Source organism: Enhydra lutris, unplaced genomic scaffold, assembly GCF_002288905.1.
Source record: "Enhydra lutris kenyoni isolate GAN:26980312 unplaced genomic scaffold, ASM228890v2 scaffoldscaffold22, whole genome shotgun sequence".
Taxonomy (NCBI): Eukaryota; Metazoa; Chordata; class Mammalia; order Carnivora; family Mustelidae; genus Enhydra; species Enhydra lutris.
The window spans coordinates 37,688,442-37,708,789 of record NW_019154106.1 but is presented as its reverse complement, the minus strand read 5'-3'; the positions used below and the strand labels follow the sequence as shown (position 1 = coordinate 37,708,789).

The 20,348-nt window shown below is 35.2% G+C and overlaps 1 protein-coding gene across 2 annotated transcripts in view; it reads left to right on the top strand.

Annotated features, from left to right (window-relative positions):
* LOC111150104 (growth arrest specific 2) overlaps positions 1-20,348 on the top strand; it is a 115,692-nt gene that overhangs the window by 2,855 nt on the left and 92,489 nt on the right. For both annotated transcript variants that reach the window (XM_022507454.1, XM_022507453.1), the window contains exon 2: positions 8,088-8,209. In XM_022507454.1, the coding sequence (XP_022363162.1) occupies positions 8,088-8,209 (122 nt within the window). The remainder of the gene's footprint in view (positions 1-8,087; positions 8,210-20,348) is intronic.

Sequence of the window (20,348 nt, the reverse complement as noted above, 5' to 3'; positions counted from 1 at the left end):
TAAACTTTAAAAGATATAGGTTGCAATAAGAATGTAAAAAGAAGGAAGTAGGAATGGATTAAAACATCACAGGGCTTGGGGTGGGGGGATCCCTTTTAAAAAATCTTATATTTAATTGAGAACTGAAGAATAATTAATAGCTAGCTGGACAAAGCATGGGAGAAGAGCCCAAGTGGAAGGAATGGCATATGCTGAGATAGGAAGGAGCTTGGTACCTGGGAACTGAATGAAGACTGGCAATAACAGCAGTGATCAAGAGCGGGGAGAATTTCATGTGATGTTTGGGGGCTGGTTGCATACTGCTTTGAAGACAGTGTTAAGGAGCTTTATAATTTATTGTATGATCAAGGAGGAGCCTTTGAGATTGTGGGAAAGATTGTGGTTAGAGTATACCCTGATTGTGTAGGCATGTTCCAATGTCCCATGGCTTGTCATCAAAGGCATTTCAGTTGGTGAATGTGATCATTTACAGAGCAGTTTGATCAGGGTAAGCAGCCCACGACATCCTCAAAGAATAGAGAGTCAGTGTGTGTGTGTAATGGAAAGATCCTTGGACCAAAAGCCAGGAGACCTGGCTCCTAACTGGGTGTCAGGAGACCTGGCTTCTGATTCTGGCTTTGCCACTCAGTAGGAAATTTGCCCAGAGTCACTCAGCTATCTTTTTTGGGCTCTGTGTCCTCAACCATAAAATGAAGGGCTTGGAGTGGATGATCTCTAATGTCCTTTCCAGTTCCAAAAGTTTAGGTTTCCAAGAAATCCATCTCTTCAGACCCAGTTTGAGATCATCAATATGCATAAACAAGGAGCAAGTAATTTACATACATGAATACTCTTTCTTTTAAAGAGTAAGAATAATAATTTTTTTTTTTGATGTTGATAGTTGGTGACAAAAATGCAACTGATGGCTTGTGAATTTTTCTCAGAAAAGGAATCTTCAAGATACAGTCAAGTACAACCTTGCATTGACTTAAATTCATAAAAGTAGATAGATAATACCTTTCAAGTGAATATCCTCATGGTAACTTAGTAAGTAGACCAATAACTTGAGATGATTTTAAAGTGGTAAAACATATGGAGTTAAGAAAATACACTATGTACTAGAATGGTGAAAATAAGGAAGGGAGGAAAAAAATGTATGGTTATATTAGGAGATATTTTTATTATACATAATAGATACATTTAGAATTCACATAATTTGGAAATGGAACCATGAAAGTAAATTTTAAAATTATTTATTATTGACCATTTTATCACTTCACATATTTGCAAATGTACATTGCGTAGCTCTCTTTCAAGTCTTGTTTTTCATCTACTTGAAAGTTAGAGATGTTTTGAAAATAGTTTCAATGTTGATACTGTCTCCATGTAAAGTATTTGCATTTTTTGGATAGTAGAAATTTATATACTAAATTAAAGCTTTTAATTAGGTAATGATGTGGACCTACTTGTGGAATGGCTTTCTGTCTCTTTTTAGTAATACTTGATTGGAATATAACTTTTTTCCTTTTATATTTTTTAAAAGGAGTATTAATGGTTTTCTAAATTCATGTATTTCTGGTCCTATACATAAAATGTCAACTGGAAGATGTAGTTTCTTAAGGAACACTCAATGTGTATTCAGATTTTTTTGATAGATAAAAATGTTTGATAGAGAAGAAATTATTTCATTAGTTCATAGACCAATATTCACATTCATGCCATATATGGAGGTATAATACATAATTTTCAGGTGCTATATACTTACTTAATCAGTAACAATAATAAACACCACTTTACATTCTTAGGTATAGAATTAAGGCAACAATGGCAAATTTTTAAATTAAAATTCGTATATTAGAATATTAAATTCCAGCTATGTTGCAATAAATTAACTAGTTAAGATGAATAAATAGTTATGGTAGTTGGGATTTGTTTATGAAATAGCATACCAACTTGATTCATGAGAAGATCATCACGTAATGTTTACTGTCTATTCACATATCCTTAGAGATATCTACTAATCTTGTTGAAAATAGTCTTTGTAGTCCAAGTATGTTTTCTGGTGGCTAGCACCATGGTGCATTTTATGACCAACTTTCAGAAAAGACAACAAATGAATCCCAAAGACCCCTTTATTGTTACCTATGAAACATTTCTCTGGCCATTGTCCCCTGCTACATTAAATGTATACATTTCCACTTTATTTTCAGTCTTCTGTTTTGTTATTTTTGTTCATGAAGTTGCTATTGCCCATTTATTATTTAACTGTGCCCTTAGGACATATTTGAGTATCAAATAATTATACAAATAAGTCTTGGGGAGACATTTAATTGTTATTTTGAAAAAATAGCATGTTCTTAAATTAACAGTCCCAGATTATCTAGTCCATCATGAGGCACATTATGAACTTCATGGTTACTGATGGAGTATTGAAGATCGTTGTTGACTTAACTTTGAAATGAATATACTAATGTAAATGATCTCAAATTGTTTATGTCACCTGTTGTTTCTTTAATCATTTGAGAATAATGGTTTACCTTTATTTTCAATTAGTATTTGCTAAATAACACTATGTGAAACATATGGCAATATATTTTTGAGAAAAGATTTTAGTTACTAAGCCTCAAAGAAAAATTTACATTGTTTTTAAAGATTACAGATTTTTAGACTGTAAGGATATATGTATTTGGATATTTGGACTTTGAGTAAATCATAAAATATATTACAAATTACTTAATGTTCAATTGATTTCATTTAAATTTAAAAATGCATCATGGTAATTGATACTATGGTGATTTACCCTTTGTCTGACTTTCCCATATGCACAGAAAAGAAAATCCATTTGTGATATGCTTAATATAATCGATAAATAGTATTTCAAAAATTTCTGTTTTTTTTAAATCAATCATATTTCAACATTAACCAGTTAAGCACCTATTTACTGGAGTTGCTGCTGTCAAATGCAACTGCTTTCTAATAAGTTCAGAACAACTTTTCTTCCTTCTTTTTCCTAAAGCCATTTACCAGATCCTTAGCCAGCCGAATTCTCAATATAGGCAATATAGATATAGACAATAAAAACTGATATAGACAATAAAAATTCCTTAGGAAAGGTGGTATTTTATGCTAGTTCAAAAGATTAAAGCATCAAATTTATGTTCACAAATTAACACCTTTCAGAGATGATAATGCCTCATTTTTTTTTTTTTTAACCCAACTCTTCCAACAGAAACAGTTTTGTCTTCTCTCGACATTTATGCCAGATAGATACTTTGAATCAGGGGAGAGCAGGTATTGATCTAGGGCTTCTGGATATAATGAATCATTTCCTATCTCCCTATCTTCAAAACCCTGAATAATCTTAAAACAGCAGATGAGTTGCTTTGGGTTCTCCAATTAGAGAAATATACTGGGATAGAGAAGGGCACTTGAGTCTGCAGTAGAGTTGGGTCCTGTCTACATCAGCTTAAGAGATAATATGCACCAGTTTTCTTCTGCAGGGAATCAGGACTTTCATCAGAGCATCCTGAATGACTTCCTCAGCCATTCTCTGATGTACACTGTGGACTGCTCTTCAGTCTTTAGCAACAGTATCTTTATCCCCAAGTGGTTTTTGTTATTGTTTCAGAAAGGTTTCATTGGAGTTCTACAAAGAAAAAGACCACAGAATTAGGGAGACTGCTTTATTATAGAAAATAGTCATTGGTGCATCTAGCAAGTATTTGTTTTAAGTAGCCAAGCATAGAGGCTAAGAGCATTAGGCTCTAAACCTAGATATCATGGGTTAAAGATCCAGATTTATTGAGTAATTTTAAATAAATTACTTAATCTAATACCTTGGTTTCATCATCTGTAAAATGGGTACCATAATGGCACCCACTTCACAGATTGGTGAGGAGATTAAAAACATGGATACATGTAAAGTGCCTGGCATACAGTTAAACCTCAAATGTTAAACAGCATTATTAGATGTTACTGTACCTTTAGGAACCTGTGTTTAGTACTGCTAACGTACTGGGAGGAAAACTTTCTTTCTCAGCAAAGTAGAAGATAAGGATTCTTTTTCCAGGTGGATGCAGTCTAAAACACTACTGATTGATACTTAATCATTATGGAAATTATGGCAAGTGCATACTTCTGGGAGGAATGTACTGATGTGTATAAGCATGTGTGCTGATTTAGTTACTTGACAAAAAATTTCAGGCAGATCTTTGTTTCATATGATTGGGCCCCAGCATTTTATGAGAAAGTGACTAACCACAATCTTTAACCAAATTCCCTGATCTTTGTCTATTGGCAAGCTGTCAGTCGTGACTAAATTGGTGATATGAAGATGAAAGTCCACGATTATGAACTCAAGAAGTAAAGATATTACTACCAGACTGGGCTATTTTTTTTTTTTTTTTTAAGTAGGCCCAGCATGGAACCCAGCACAGGACTTGAACTCACGACCCTGAGATCAAGACCTATGCCGAGATCAAGAGTCAGAGGCTCAACCAACTGAGCCACCCCAGCACCCCTAGATTAGGCTATTTTAGATAAACCTTCAAGTTAATAGTCTTTACACTCCAGTGTGGGTCAGTTAGTACTCCAAGATTACTTAATTGTATCTAGTCATTGCCCTATGTTTTTTGAAACATACCAATAACATGGAAGGACAGAGCTAGGGAAGAAGTGGTCCTACGATTCTAGAATCCTACTGCATCTAGTGGTTATAATCTAATGTGTCAAAAGAGCTACACAATTCTGATTAAAGAAGATCTGGTTTTGCCTAACAGAGATATTTAGCTTTTTATAATGTTTACTCAAGAAATTGTAATTAGTGCTTCATATAACTTGCTCTAATGGACTTGTCATGGTTAAATTGAGCTAACTTCATGTAATGATTTTTAAAAATTTTTTGGTAATATTAATGTAATAAGAATGAGGTAATATATAATTCTATATAAAAATTATATTGATCTCTTACAATTATAAAGTATGTTTAAAATAATTTTATGATTCTTTGGATGGAAAATATGTTATATATGAAGATTAGAAAAACTTCTCCATCTTGCATTTTCCCTTCATTTGAGGCAGTATGTTTCAACTATTATGTAACACTGTCTGTTTCAGCAAAAAAATCCAACTTTTGGAGCTATAAAATATACAGAATTGAAAGCTGACTCCTAATATATGTTTCATTAGATACAGATGTTTAATGTGAATTCTTCAAGTAGTCATAAAAATCAGAATAAATAAAAATTGTCAGGTATAATGCAAAAAGCAAAAATCATACCTTTTGGTGAATTGCTAATAACTTTTTAATGAAAGGCATTTTTCTTTTTATACTTTACAAGTTCCTTTAAATTCATTGTAATCATCTTGTCACTTAACATTATGAATAGAATCTTTAAATTGCCATGGAACATTACGGAATACAAATACCTAAGGCCTTTTTCAAATATAGAGAATCTTATAAGTAATTTATAAAGGAATCATTCAGCAATTTGGAGTAAAATCTACCTTCTTTACCTTGAAATCTAATTGGTAATTTTGAAAATATTTCTAATATTTACTTTTCATACTTATTTCCAAAATAACTTTCTTACTAGGAAATGCAGGCCAATATGGTGAATGCATAATACAAATTTTGTTGTGCTGATTTTTTGTATCCTGAAAATATTACTTTTATTCCTGAATTAAGTTGAGCTGTGTACAATTTAAAAATAATAGTAGTTTTGTACAGGCTACCTCTGTGGTGAGTAGTTAGAGCTTCTATGTTTTACCACCTGCAGAAGTCATTATCTTAACTGGGGGGGTTCAAATGCAAAGTATCCAGTGGGGGAAAAAAGAACATTTTTAAAAGGTAATTTTCTTTCCTTCTTTACCTGCCCTTCCCCCAAAACAGTCAAAAAATTTTTTCAAACAGATATTTCTTGAAATCCAAATATATTACGTATTGTAAGTTGAACTTTAAGCCAACAGTTTATCTGTTTTCCAGTTGGATTATATTTAAATGTTCATGGGTTTGAGCTGCATGCATTTTTTTCTTAAGATAAAAGCTAATCCCATGAGATTCTCTGTCTAAAACTTTTTCTTTTTGCTTGAACTTAACTACTTTTTCCAAAAATAGTACCCAACATTTTCTCAAAGTTTTCCAGTAGTTTATTTCTTCATTTGTAACCTTACATGCTCACTGAACACATTTTTTAGGTGCCTACCAAGAAAACAACATACTTAAATCTGTAGGAATACACAGATACACACACAGACATACAGACACAATATGTCCCAAGAGGTTTGAGGAAGACAAAACTTTACACAAAACATATTACTAGCGATAGAAGAGGTTTGATAAGTTGCCAAAATGAGTGATGCCCTTGGGTGCGACCACATAGAAAAGAGATCAGTATCCACTAGGAAAATCTCTTTCTGGATTTCTGATTAAAGGAAAGAGAGAACTTGGTCAGGTAGGTACCAGGGAGGAGGACATAGTAGGCAGGGGCCATGCCAGGAAGAAAGGCACGGCAGTAGGATTGGGAAGTCTTGCTGGAGGAACTCTGAAGCCAGGGTGCAGACCAAGAATTGGGGGGAGTATAAGGATGTTAAATTAGAAAGGTGAATTAGAAGCATAAGGGTCAGTCTTTTGATACGTTCAAGTGGTTATATTTCATATTTTGGGTGGCAGAGAAGACTAGGGACTATACAATGAAGAAGAATAATGACCCAATGAGGCTGGTGTTTAGCAGTCATAATTTTAGCCATGAGTATGATGTGTATTGGAGAGAGAAGTTGAGGGTACAGTGAAGAACCGTTGTTTTTGTTGTTAGAGGTTTAGGTATCAAATCATGAAAATTTTTATTAAGATTATGGTACCAGAAACAGAAAGAATCATGAATCTACAGGACTTGTGACTAATATGTTATGGGAAATTAAGCCAGGAAAATAAAATATGCCAAAACTTAGAAAATTAGAGTACCAGGAAAAGGAGAGAGCTTTGGGGGAAATGAATTTAAGAAGCATATAAGAAAAAAATTAATTGGTTTATAAGGCTGAGGGAAAAAAAGGAATCAGGAGTGACAGGTATAGGGTAGAGGGTTTCTTTTGGAGGTGATAAAAATGTCCAGATTGTTTGTGGTGATGACTGCACAACTCTGTACTAAAAACCACTGAATTATACACTTCAAATGGGTGAATTGTAAGGCAGGTGAATTATGTCACAATAAAAATTACAAAATTAATTACAAAATTAAAGGGAAAAAAGAACAAAATATGTTTTGGGAGAATATAAGAAAGAAGACAACCTTTAACTGGTTAAATGTCAGGGATAGACAACTGTGACTAATGTTCAAATGAGCAGTAGTAGAAGCTGAGTGGTTTGGATAAGATAGAAGAGCAGAGATGAAGCTGATAACCCGTAGTTCAAAGATGGTAGTAAGAAGATGGGTGGTGAGAGAGGTAGACTTTCTTTCAGAGTTTATCTCTTGTATTGGTTTTACCTGTAATATCTTAATCAGGGAAACAAACTCGATAGAACTTAGAAGTGCGATTTATGCATCGGCCATGCTAGTACAGTTGCCAATGGTGGCTGAATTTTGATGTACCTTCCTCTATTTCAAATTAAAGAGAAGAGAGCTTTGGTGTCTTATAACCAAAGACATAAGCAAAACACAGAATGCCTGTTCTGCTTTTGTCTTTGCCTTGCTGCCCAGAGTAACTGAACGGGCTATTGAGGATGAGAACTGAATGAATATCAGAGGTCAAATTGTACAATCATTGACAAAACTGTTTGGGTTTCATTGACTGGTTGGTTTTTATTCCTCTTGATTGCCAAGTGGTGGAACTCTCACGTAGGATATCACTTTGCCACTTTTACCATGAAATAAAACTTTAATGCAGTTGAAATTATGTTATGAAAATATAAAATGTTGAGATTCTTGCTGCCAAAGGAAAACATAAAATTCCAAAGAAACCATTCTTTTCCTTGAGTTCCCATCCCAGATATTTGTAACTCAACTGGAATAGAAATTTTGGTGATAAAAACTGTGTCAAATATGCTGGCATGAATGTCACCTTTGCACTGGGGAATGATTGTGTTTCTATAATGCTTCTCTTTGTTACTGCAGGGAAGGAGATTACAGCAGAAACTTTTATGGAAAAATTGGATAATGGTGCCTTGCTCTGTCAACTTGCAGAAACTGTTCAGGAGAAATTCAGAGAGAGCATGGATGTTAACAAGCCTCCAAAGGTAAAAGATCCCCAGGCAAAAATCATTCAGGGAGTGGATTTCATTTATGAAATGAACGGAGTTTAATTTTAGTATTTTGTTGTCAATGGGCATATTAATATGTCTGTTAACAAAACACAGAGGATGCATTTTAATTAGACAACATATTATTTGTACTCTGATTATGTAAATTACATAATCCTTTCAGTAAGTCTAATTAACTAGAAGGTTATGGAAATTGATGGTATTGATACAAAACAAGGACTGTGTATAAACTGATTTAGTCTGATGTATTGATTACAAATTTAGCACAGAAATATTTACGTCATCAGGAGATGAAAAAAAAAAATCTGGCCAAGGATGGTTTACTAAATAAATCTTTGTTTCCAAATAGATCATTATGGCAGATTATTAGAATAAAGTGTCTAGAGTGTATAATTTTTTTATTGGTTTTAAATAAGTTGTAGCATTGAACTAAGTCCTTTGGACAGTTTTTTTCCCTGAGTGCTCAGATTTCTTTTCTGCATATATTCTTTTTTTCTTTCTTTTTAAAATTTTATTTATTTGAGAGGAAAGAAAGAGATATACAGAAAGAGAGCATGTGCTGTGCTCATGCGCTCTGGGCTGGAAGGGGGCAGTGACAGACAGAGAGGGAGGGAGAGAATCTCAACCAGACTCTCCACTGAGTTCAGAGACCAACCTGGGGCTCAGTCCCAGGACCCTGAGATCATGACCTGAGTCGGAATCAAGTGTGGACCCTTAATTGACTGAGCCACCCAAGTAGTCCCATATATTCTTTCATGATTATTATAAGCACATAATGAGAGTATGGTGCTTGATACTTTTTGAAGGAAAGAGATAGTTGACACTTCTCCTAATTTTTGATAGAGAAGGAAAAAGGTAAGAAAAAAAATCAGGTTAAAATAATGTTGAAAACAGCTTTAAATGAAACGAACAAGAAAATTGAAATCAATGAACTGAGTTAATGAGTAAAAAAAGAGTAAAGAAAAAAAAAAGAGTGAAAACCTGCTGCTCCCGCTGCTTGTGTTCTCTCTCCCTCTCTGGCAAATAAATAAATTTTAAAAATCTAGGAAAAAAAATAGAAAGAAAGAAACTGGCCTCTACTTCAACTTACCAAGGAGAAAACAACATCAAAGAGGAGGACAATTTACGTAGAAGGTTCACTGTGAAATGATTCGTAAAGGGATAAAATTGCTGGGCCCAGATTCTTTGGAGAGTGTTATGTTAATTTGCATTGGTCCTAAAACTTCCATTTGATTTGCTTATTGTTAAGAATAGTGATCATTGGGGTGCCTGGGTGGGCTCAGTGGGTTAAAGCCTTTGCCTTCGGCTCAGGTCATGATCCCAGGGTCCTGGGATCTAGACCCACATCGGGCTCTCTGCTTAGCGGGAAGCCTGCTTCCTCCTCTCTCTCTGCCTGCCTCTCTGCCTACTTGTGATCTCTGTCTGTCAAATAAATAAATAAAATCTTAAAAAAAAAATAGAGACCATTGCCTCAGTGTTTAGGTCTTAAATCCTTCATAGTAACAGAGAATAAACAACTCTACAAAGGCTAGTGTAAGGTTTTCTGGTTTTGTTTTGCAAGCTTTTGCTTGATAAAACAGAGGCTGAGGAGCACCGGGGTGGCTCAGTCAGTTAAGCATCTTCCTTTGTCTCAGGTCATGATCCCAGGGTCCTGGGATGGAGCCCCATGTCAGGCTTTCTGCTCAGCAGGAAGTCTGCTCCTCCCTCTCCCTCTGCTTGCTCCTCCCCCTGTTTGTGTTCACTCTCTCTCTGTCACATAAATAAATCAAATCCTAAAAACAAGCAAACAAATACCCCCCCCACCCAGAAGCTGAGATCCCCAAATAGAATTGTAATCCTAAAACCGTCAAGAGCAAGCCAACCCCCCAAAGCATTAGCCTGTAATTCGAAGGCTTAGGTGTCTTGAGCACATTTTGCTTGGGTTCCAGTTGTGTTATTTACTAATTAGACACAGCTATCCTTTGTTTCCATACCCATAAAGTAGGAGTAATGATTATGCATATATACTTTCCAGAAAGCATGGCATGAAAAAGACTCTAGATAAATATTATTTCCCTTCCCAATGTGAAAGATTTAAGAGCTCCCGATGAGAATTTTTGATTTGCTAGAAGAAACTAGAAGAAAAATTTAAGTACTTTGCGAATGTTCATAGTTGACATGATATATACAAATAGGTTGAAACTTTGCCCTAAATCTCCGTATGATAATATGTAATATTGAGAATAGTTATAGATCAAGATTTTGATAGCTGTTTTTCCTTTGAAACATTCATTTCAAATTATATCATTTTTATAATAAAACTATAAAACATAAAAAGAAACAAATTAAGCTTTCCTTTCAAAGTGAGTAAAAATGCAGCAAAGTTTTATTAAACTCAAAATACTTCTTTGACCCTAAGCCATTTGTTTAAATATAAAGTTTAAATTTATTCTGATTATGATAAATATATTTTAGTATAAAAACTCAACTGTGATAATTGAACAAGTGTAGATTTAAAAATACTCTTTTTGACCTCACTTTCAGTGCTCAAAAAATCAAATTTAATCTGAGTTAGAAGTTGACACAATTACTCTTGACTGAATTACCTTCTGTGTCCTTGGCAGAATTATATATTTCACAACTTACTTCCAACAATATGCAGCTTAAATCAAAATAGCATGTGTCTTACTATATGAAAAAAATTCAAAGAAGGCTAGTTTTTCTTTTTTACATTTTATGAGAAATTTTTCAATAGATGAGAAGCCAAATAGCTAATACTTCACAGCTATTATGGGTCATAAATATAATTTTGTCAATCCATTCAGGTTTGACACAAGCATTTTCATAAGTCCAATATAATTTTGTTTTCCATCCATCTTTTGCCTAAAGCAGGAATAGACGTTATACGAAATTGCACATTTTGCTATTATTAAATTGAACTTTTAAACAAGAATAAATTTGCTAAGACCCAGATAGGTGTACATTGAACATTTCCGATAGAAAAAAAGGAGGATTTCAAATTGTGTATAAATAACCTGTAGGCTACAGTAGTGTATGTGTGTGTGTGTGTGTGTGTGTGTGTGTGTGTGAGCGTGCGCGCGCGCTCACGCGCGTAGGTAATTATTGTCCTGCTGGGCATTTTAAAATCTAGGAACAATAGTGGTAGAGACAGATAACTTGGTCAATACCTTAGATGAATTAGAGAAACTGTTACAGTTAGGGAGATGTTAAAACAGAATTACTATTAAGAAAATCAACTACGAGGTGCCTGGGTGGCTCAGTTGGTTTGGCGGCTGCCTTCGGCTTGGGTCATGATCCCTGTGTCTTAGTCCCACAACTGGGCTCCCTGCTGGGCGGAGAGTCTGCTTCTCCCTCTCCCTCTACGTGCCGCTCTGCCTACTTGTGCTCTCTATTCCTCTGTCAAATAAATAAATCAAATCTTTAAAAAAAAAAAAAGAAAATCAACCACAAACTTGATCCCACCTAGAGTCGTATCACAGGAAGCCCTTTGTAATTTTCTCCTAGCACTTAAATTTCACCCACTTGTTCTCACAGCAATATTTTTACTCTTCCTGATTGATCTTTAATTTGGAGAATTTACAGCTGTGTAAACACATTTGAGCAAGGAAGTTATGCCTGGTATGTGTGAAGTATGTCCATGTTAAGAGTGACTTAAACACTCCTAATATTTGCAAGTGTATTTAATAAAGACATTAGACAGTTTACATATTTAATATTTTAGTTATAAATCCATGAGTCATATCCTATTATGGCTTGATAAAACGCTGTGAATGAAAATAGATGATATCCTATGATTTTTTTCTTTCTAGGTTTCAACAGATAATAGAAATAGACTCCCTACGTTTTTAGCTATTAGTAGTTAATCCTAGCCTTTGTATTTTCTCACTTTACATGAAACAATGCAGAATTTTCAAGGAATTAGGCAATAGTTAGGTATATGCTTTTGAGCCTAGTGTACAGCAGTTTAATGTATAATCTGATTTTGATTAGTTTAAATGTCCCATAATATGATCAATTCACTCTAACTACAAATGTTAATATTCCTGGAGCTCAGGACCTTAACAGGCAAAAAGCTAACCCAAACTAATCTTTCCAATATCCTATTGGGATGGGAAACCAAAATAAGTGATAAATCCAAGGTCAGATTTTATGCTTTTTGACCTTTAGTCACCTGACTCAATGTTGACATCTCCAATCAAGACAGAATAATTGTTACATTGATGTATGACCTTTCACTTCCTGGTCCAGACAGAATTCAACTCTATGAACCCCTTGTTATTGTATATTTACTCTCTTCTTTTTCTACCAGTCATGACTTGCTGATTTGTGTACGAGATACTCTCAAGGATGGGGGCATCAACGTGGTGCACGACATTCAAAGGGTTCAACTCTATTTTCCTCCTAACATTCCTTTCTGTTTGTCTCATTTATCTTGAGAGTCCCTGCCCCAGACATCAGAGTTTCCCTGGGTTCAGAGCTTCCTTTGAGTTCAAAGAGCCCTGGGTGGTTAGATCAGTTTTGAAGCACATGAAGGGAAAAGCCAAAAAAGAAGTTCTGTTACCTAGTAGAATGCAACATTATGCTCTAAGGAAGGAACTGAACATTCACCATCTAAATGTAGAATCCAGTCCTTGTTTGGGGAAAGAACACCCTAGTCAGATAGAATGTCCATAGGACATTTGCCCATCAAGAATATCTAGTTCTCTGAGCTGCAAGATAATGCTACCTCAGGATATTTTGCCATCCAGGAATTAAATAAAACATAGAGATTAGAGTTTTTCCCCTCAAAAATCAATAGCACATTTTGTTTAGAGAACATCTTATCAAGATTGATTTAAGAGAAATCCAGAAATGTGTGTTTACTGCTGATACCTCTGACGGAACAAGAAAGTGTGGTAGAAGGGATAAAAGGTTTTTCTTGAAAAGAAAATCTCAACTGTGATTAGAGTCATCTGTATCTGGCTATGCAACTAAAATAATTGTGTATTCCTTAAGAAATTCATGGTTTTTAAATGCAAATATAATGTTAGGACTAAGCCAACAGAGTGAGTCATAATAAATGGAGAGAATACAGGTGTAATGATGTGGAAATAAATGATTTTTTATGGGTTATTTTGCTGCCTGGGACTGAGAGGAAAAGAAAAAAAAAAAAGAAAAGTTAGTAATAAAGTCCAATCCTTCAAGATTTAAAAAATACAGATATCTTCAAGTTTTAAATATATAAAAGTAAGGTATTTCCCAGTATAAAATTAATTCCCCTGTCACCATTTCTCTAAGTTCTTGACCACTGGGAAAATCTTTCCTCTTTTAGTCAGAAACAATGAAATATCTTGCTGAGTTTTTTTTTTTTTTTCCTCATGGGGAGTGTTTTTCTTCTGTCCATCTTACAAAGTTATCCCTAAGTAGGGTTTTAATACATAACAATAAATGTTGATGTATCATATAGAATGATATGAAAAGGAGCTTGACTTTTTTGTCTCTACCTATAATCAACTAGTCATAGGAGACTTGAGATGGGGCTTGACTGGGTTGCTGCATGTGTGCGCTAAGGAGCACAAAAGCAGCAGGATTAAAAAGTAAGCATAATAGGGAGTGAATGATGGACTTATGGAATTTACCTGGATCTTAAGGCCTAACTGAACTAGTGCCAAATGTGAGAGAATAGCTCTATAGATGATAGTGTATTGCTAGGCACAACTGAAAATGTGGCAACTTTGATCATCTGGTTCTAATTTCGTAATGAACATTTCAAGTTCCACTGTCCCTCATGTCCCAAGATGGAGATTCAATCTCCATCAGACAATAGCAAGCTAGGAACAATTGCATGGTGTCCTTTACAATGAAGGCAGTGCTCCTACAGGGTTCCTACTACTGGACCCACAAACCTCATTTAGTTAGCAAAACCTCCATCCTGGGTGATTCATCTTCTACCCTCTGGAGTGCATGTCTGTTATGAAGCTGTCTGGTGTGCCCACTTTTCCTGCTCTGTAATATCAAGTCAGCAAAATACCATGATCTAACAGAAAAGTGTGTTGTGTGATGTTGACATGTTTCTATAGGTTATGTCGCAGAGCCTGAGCTGATGTACAGGATAGTAACACACTTGGGTTATTTTTGTCAAGTAAATGCAAACAACTTCTGGAATTTTCTATTTATTAGGATTAAGAAAATTGCATTTTTCAGACCAATAGATGCATGTTAAGTGGTAGGATATTTTCCTTTATCCTTTTTTTTTTCAAGGTCTGATGTATGTATTTTGAGAGCGAGAGAAGGCATGCAGCGTGCATACGCAGGGGGAGGGGGAGGGGGAGGGGGAGGAAGAGGATCTCAAGTAGACTACATGCTGAGCATGGAGCCTGGCATGGGGCTTGATCTTAGGACCCTGAGATCATGACCTAAGCCTAAATCAGGAGCTTAACCTACTGAGCCATACAGGCACCCTTAGGATATTTTCTAATACTTATTCTTCAGTGGAAACACCACATCTGGAACAGAAACTCTGACTGAAACTGTTACTTCATTATAATTTCCCTGCTGTTGCCCACATCTTACCCATCTTCTACATTGGCTTGAACTGAATGGAGATGTGATAGAAATCACTTTCCTTGCAATGTTGAGGTCATTGACGATAGGATGAACCTCTGATTTTTTCTGAGTTATGATATTTTATCCCATATGTTCGGGAATAAAAGTTACGACAGTTGCTGATATTACCCTTGCCAATTAGTCATTCAGGGAAAAATATAAAAATAACTTCTATATGTACAAAGGCACAATAGTCATAGTGTAATTTAGGCTTAGGTCAAAACTCCATCTGTCACTCAGTCTCCATAAGGCACTTCCCTCTCCCTAATGCATAGCAAACTATTTAGGTCCCTTTAAAGATTAGAAGGAAGTTTTACAGAAAAGCTTGAGATCTATACTCCTTTCATTCAATGAGCCCTGGGTCTATAAATCGGCTGTAGTCTAAGAACAGGGTGATCAGAAAGATTTTCCTCTCCTTTTGTTGCTGTGGCTGTTTATAGTATACAAATCAAGAACTTAGGACGTTGCCTTTCAATTTATAGCTATTAATAAACCATAGTCAGATCTCCTGTGGGGCTGATTATTCTAAGAGATTTGATTAGCCTACTTTGATTCTGGCAACCATGTCCACCTTGCCTATGAACGTTAAGGGTCACCACACATTCCTGCCACCCTGAGAATCCTCATTCACATTAACAAGAGAAAACTCCTGTCACCAGCATCCTCTTTCTGGAGTGAAAAGTCACATTAGGAAATTCTGGAACATTCCTAACCAACCTGTTCTCCATATCTTAGTTAAAAAAAAAAAAAAAAAAAATAGAGCCTCTTTGGGCCCTGCTGAAGGACCCTGTAAAAAGTAGGCTTAGGTGAAGTGCACATTATCAATTGCATGCAACATTTCTTTTCCAAGTTTTAATTCCTTCCTCTATATTTTACCAAGTGGTTTCTGGCCTTTTAGTGGCATTTAGTGTGCGCTAGCTTTGCATCTACGTTTGTGTTAACAAATCTAGCAGACTATTAACAGGATCATCTGTAGCTATCTGTGTTAACACACTGAATTCTAGTTAGTACAATTAATGTACGTTAATTCTGCCAAATCTAAAATTACATCCTGCTCTCTTCAAACCAACACCCTTAAAGTCTATTACACAAATAGAGAAAAACCCAGCCATAATACACTTAGTGACGCTCAAGATTTTAAACATGTGTAGAGATAGTGTTACCAGTCAGCCAGGAATTCCTGTCTTGGCTAGGAGTTATGCTGTTAGATGGATCTAAATCCCCTGATCTAGGCTGCAATATTTTGGTACCAGGTGGAGATCATCAGCTCTGACTATGGCTAGCTGAGATTTTAAGGACAGAGCAATGGTTCCAGGAATGTCCAGGTTAATTGATACTCCTTTCTTAGTCTGGTCCAGGAGAATACCAGGGGTAGTGGAATCTACTATGTACCTTCCCTACTTCCTGAGAGGGAGTTCCAGCCTCTCCTCCCCTCTTCATATCCCTGCCCTGCCCCCAAGATAAGAATTTAGCTCTTCTCATTTGGAAACAGAAACTGATCAGGGGACAGGAATTAAGCAAAGCACAGGAGCCAACACCAAATGCAAATCATGTTATTTGAATTCTTTATATCACAACGATTCTGTGGAACATTCTTCTGCATCCAAAAGCTCACATGTAAAAGAAACTTGATCGATTTCTCTAATTAAGGTAACAGAATTTTTGTAGATTTCAAAATTCATGGTATTTATAATGATAAGCTAAAAGGCTGAAAGAGAATATCTTAAACTATTAAAAAGATTTGTTTGGCTTAATCATGCTAAAAGAAAGATTGGGTTATCTTTCTATTCTCCCTACGAAAATATTTCTAAGTTATTCTTTATGAAGAGGGAGTCAGAAAGTATAGAGCCAAAATCTATATAGAAAAGCAAAATAGTGATCTGTCAGGTGGTTAATTAACTAAAATATTATGTTCCTTTTGTGCACTTTTAATGGTTCTAGTGTTTCTCATCTTTTATTTATTTATTTATTTCATTTATTTATTTATTTGTTCTGCCTAATTCCTTATCTAATTTTATATTCATAATCTTGTATTTGTTTTCATAAAAAGGATGCCAAAATAGTGTAAGCTTAAAAGCCCACAAAAACAGCTTATTCTCCATAAAAAGAATGTTAGTTTTCCATTTTGGTTTTGTTCCAGTATCAGCCTCAACACCAATTCCAAATATCTCATAGTTTTCTAATGCCCAATGCCTGAACTTTACTCTCTGATGCTAAAGAAATTAAAAAAAAAAAAAAAAAACAGCTTTGGAAGACCAAGAATTTATACCAAATCCCAAGGTTATAAAACACAGATAACTGGGGAGTCCCTTCAGAGTACCACTGTCAGAATGAATCGTTTGAACACCTTTAGAGAGCTTAGCAAAGCAGAATGGTTAATCATGTGGACTCAACAGCTGTATTTCCTGGGTTTAAATAATGACTGAACTGTTAATTAGCTTGGGAAAATTACTTAATTTCTCTGTGCCTTAATTTCCTCATTTGTAACATGTAGCTAATGATAGTACCTAACTTAACAGTTGTTACGAAGGCCAGATTTAATCTACATAAGCACTGAGTAATACCTAGTATGTGTGGTGCTCATTAACATGAAGCTATTAAATCCATTTATCATTTCTCTCAAGTTTCAGATTTTAGCAAGAGGGAATCTGATTAGTGTGATTAACAGCCAACTCTCTGGCCAGGTCATGGCCTCACCTTGACTGACATGTTCTTAGACTGAATAAAATGAGAAAGAGAGATCATTTTCTCAGGAAAAGGATGAGGGATCTTGGAAGAGTAGAGAAGTTTTCAGTGATTATACCATGTAGGTAGTACTGGCCTCCATATTTATGGTTTCTCCATCCATCCGAGCACCTGAACCATTTTGTTATACTTAGTTTGCTTGCTTTTATCCCTTTATTAGAAGCTAAGATCTTCGAGAACATGGTTAATGTTTTATTTGTATATAGGTCTATCATAAAATCAGGGGTACAGGTGCTCAGTAGATATGTTTTTGGATGAATGAATGAATGAATGAATGGCCCAATGTAGATATTTACTTGCAGATCCAGAATGCTGTTGTTAGTGAATTTTAGCAATTCTTGATTAAGAATCATGAAGACTTTTATTCTCACCAAGTGTGAAATTTCTCCCTCAGTGCTGGTTTTTCTTACTCAAAGTCTTTGATGTTCAGAAACGTAAAGAACAAAGCTGACTTTTAGGTAATAGGGAAAATGGAATTTTGGGATGGTTCAGGGAAAGAAAAAGAATCTGAGGACATTCGAAGTGCTGACAAGAGATTGGCAAAGTAATAAACCACGGAGGTCTAAATTAGTAAGAGAATTCTGGAGGTTGGTCATTTAGTTAATTGCAAATGTAATTATATAGTCACATGATATGTTATTACTTGAGTTCAGAGTGTTATCTAAAGGTAAAAATGGTGACAAAAATGAGCATGTTAATATCCAAATGTTTCATTCCTTTTGAGGATTATTTTTCAAGACCTGTTTATAGTGTTTACCATGGTTCCAATAAAATAAAAACTGGATGAGTGATAACTAGTGGTTCTATGAATTTGTTCATCATGGATAATTAAGAAAAAGGATAATTGTAGGCCTTTTCATGGAATAAGTTATCAAGAGATACCTTTGACTTGAAACGAGGTTTTACTACAATAATTAAGGGTTCTGTCTTTCAATTACTGAAGGAGCTGTAAAGATGAAAGCGCTGTGGAGGGTGTTTTCTTTGCATCTTTTCCTCAATAACTGTCCCTTTTGTCCAATAAAATAGTTGGTGAGTGAAATGGGAATATAAGAACCATTGTTTCTTCTCAGAGCCCCTAATTAGCCATCTACCAAAACACTCTTTAACAACCAAGGAAAAAATACAGTTTCTATAAAACTGCAGAAGGGAATCAGAGAATTCCAGTGTGTAGGAACAATGAGCAGTAAATGCTGCTACTGGCTTTCCAAAAATGTGTTACTTTATTAACTAAGGGATAACTCAAAAAGGAGATGAAAATGATCATGGAGTATAACAGGTTCATCGTTTCAACAACCTTTGATATAGAATATTATGAACTACAAATATTTTATGACAACTGAGTCTTTTCTTACATATGTTATTTTAAAGTTTGAAAGATGATTGATGTGTATATATTAGAAACAAGAGATGATGCTATTCACTGTGAATATTTATATGCATATGTGTTATTGGTAAGAAAGGTAGTGATGCAAAGGTAGACCACAGTCTCCTCAAGGAATTTACTCTCTACTGGGGAGAAATAAGAGGGATGTGGTATTACATAGGTGTGGAGATGAAAGTCACAAAATGATTTGAAAAAAATTAATTTTAAGCAGTGACAGGTTAAATAAAAGAGAGGCAATGTTTTATCATGTGGTTGAATTTAGAACAGAACTTAAAATATACAGTAGTATATGGAAAAGTTTTTATAAACATAGTTGTTTAAAATTTTTTATTTTGAGTGTGTGTCATCTACTTCCTAAACCAAAAGGCACACCAATGAAAAATAGTAATACCTACTTCATAAAATACAATGGCTGTGCACACATCTCAGTGCCCACTATACTTATTTATGAGGCTATTGGAATGATTTAAGTGGGTTTCAGTATATTAATTTGACCATTCCTGCTACCTATACATTTTCCTTTTTTATTATCACAAAGTCAAAATTTTAATTAAATTATTCTCATTTGGTCATCCTCAGTAAATCAGAGAAGAATTGCCACAGTCCCTCTTAGATAACTCTTTCGGTGAGTGGCCAAGATAGCCACTGTCTAAGAAGGTGGGCTGAGGATTTGCATACTTACAATTATTTGGACAAGTGTACAGGTTCTAGCTAAATGGATTATAACCGGGTGCAAAGCATGGAATTAACCTTTGCGAAAAGCCCTCATGTTTGAGATGGTTTTCTTTTTATGTATAAAGAATCAAAGGAAAAGAATCAGAATTGTTTTAGAATGTCCCTCAAATTACAAGAGAATAAAATATCACCCATTATCATGTTTGGCTCCTTGCCTGTTTGTTACAGACCAGTAGTTGTCCATCTTCTTACATGAGCGAGAGGAAGCCATTTTCCCACATTCTATTGATCTTTTCACATCAGAGCTCGCTTCTGATGAGCTAGGCAATGCAGGAGGGCATCCCAATCCCCACTCAGTACTCTGCTAAGAATCCCTGCATTCCAGAGTGAGGGGGAGAGGAGAAAGACTAGGTAGCAGCATCTAACCTAGACATTTACCAAGCGTCAGAGGCTACAAATGTATGGAAGTCTGCTGATAAAGCACCTTGCTTCAAAACTACTCAGCATTTCTTTCCTTTCAAAGTTAAACCCGTAAGCTGTTGTTGGGTAGTGTAAATAATGGTTGCGTTAGAAGCATACGAAGCATAGGACTAAAAATAAAGCATGTTGAACTGAAATTCTGAAAGCATGAAATAAATTAAAACAAATTCTGGATTAGAAGAAGGAGGAACACACACACACACACACACACACACACACACACATTTTTCATTTACATAATTTCAA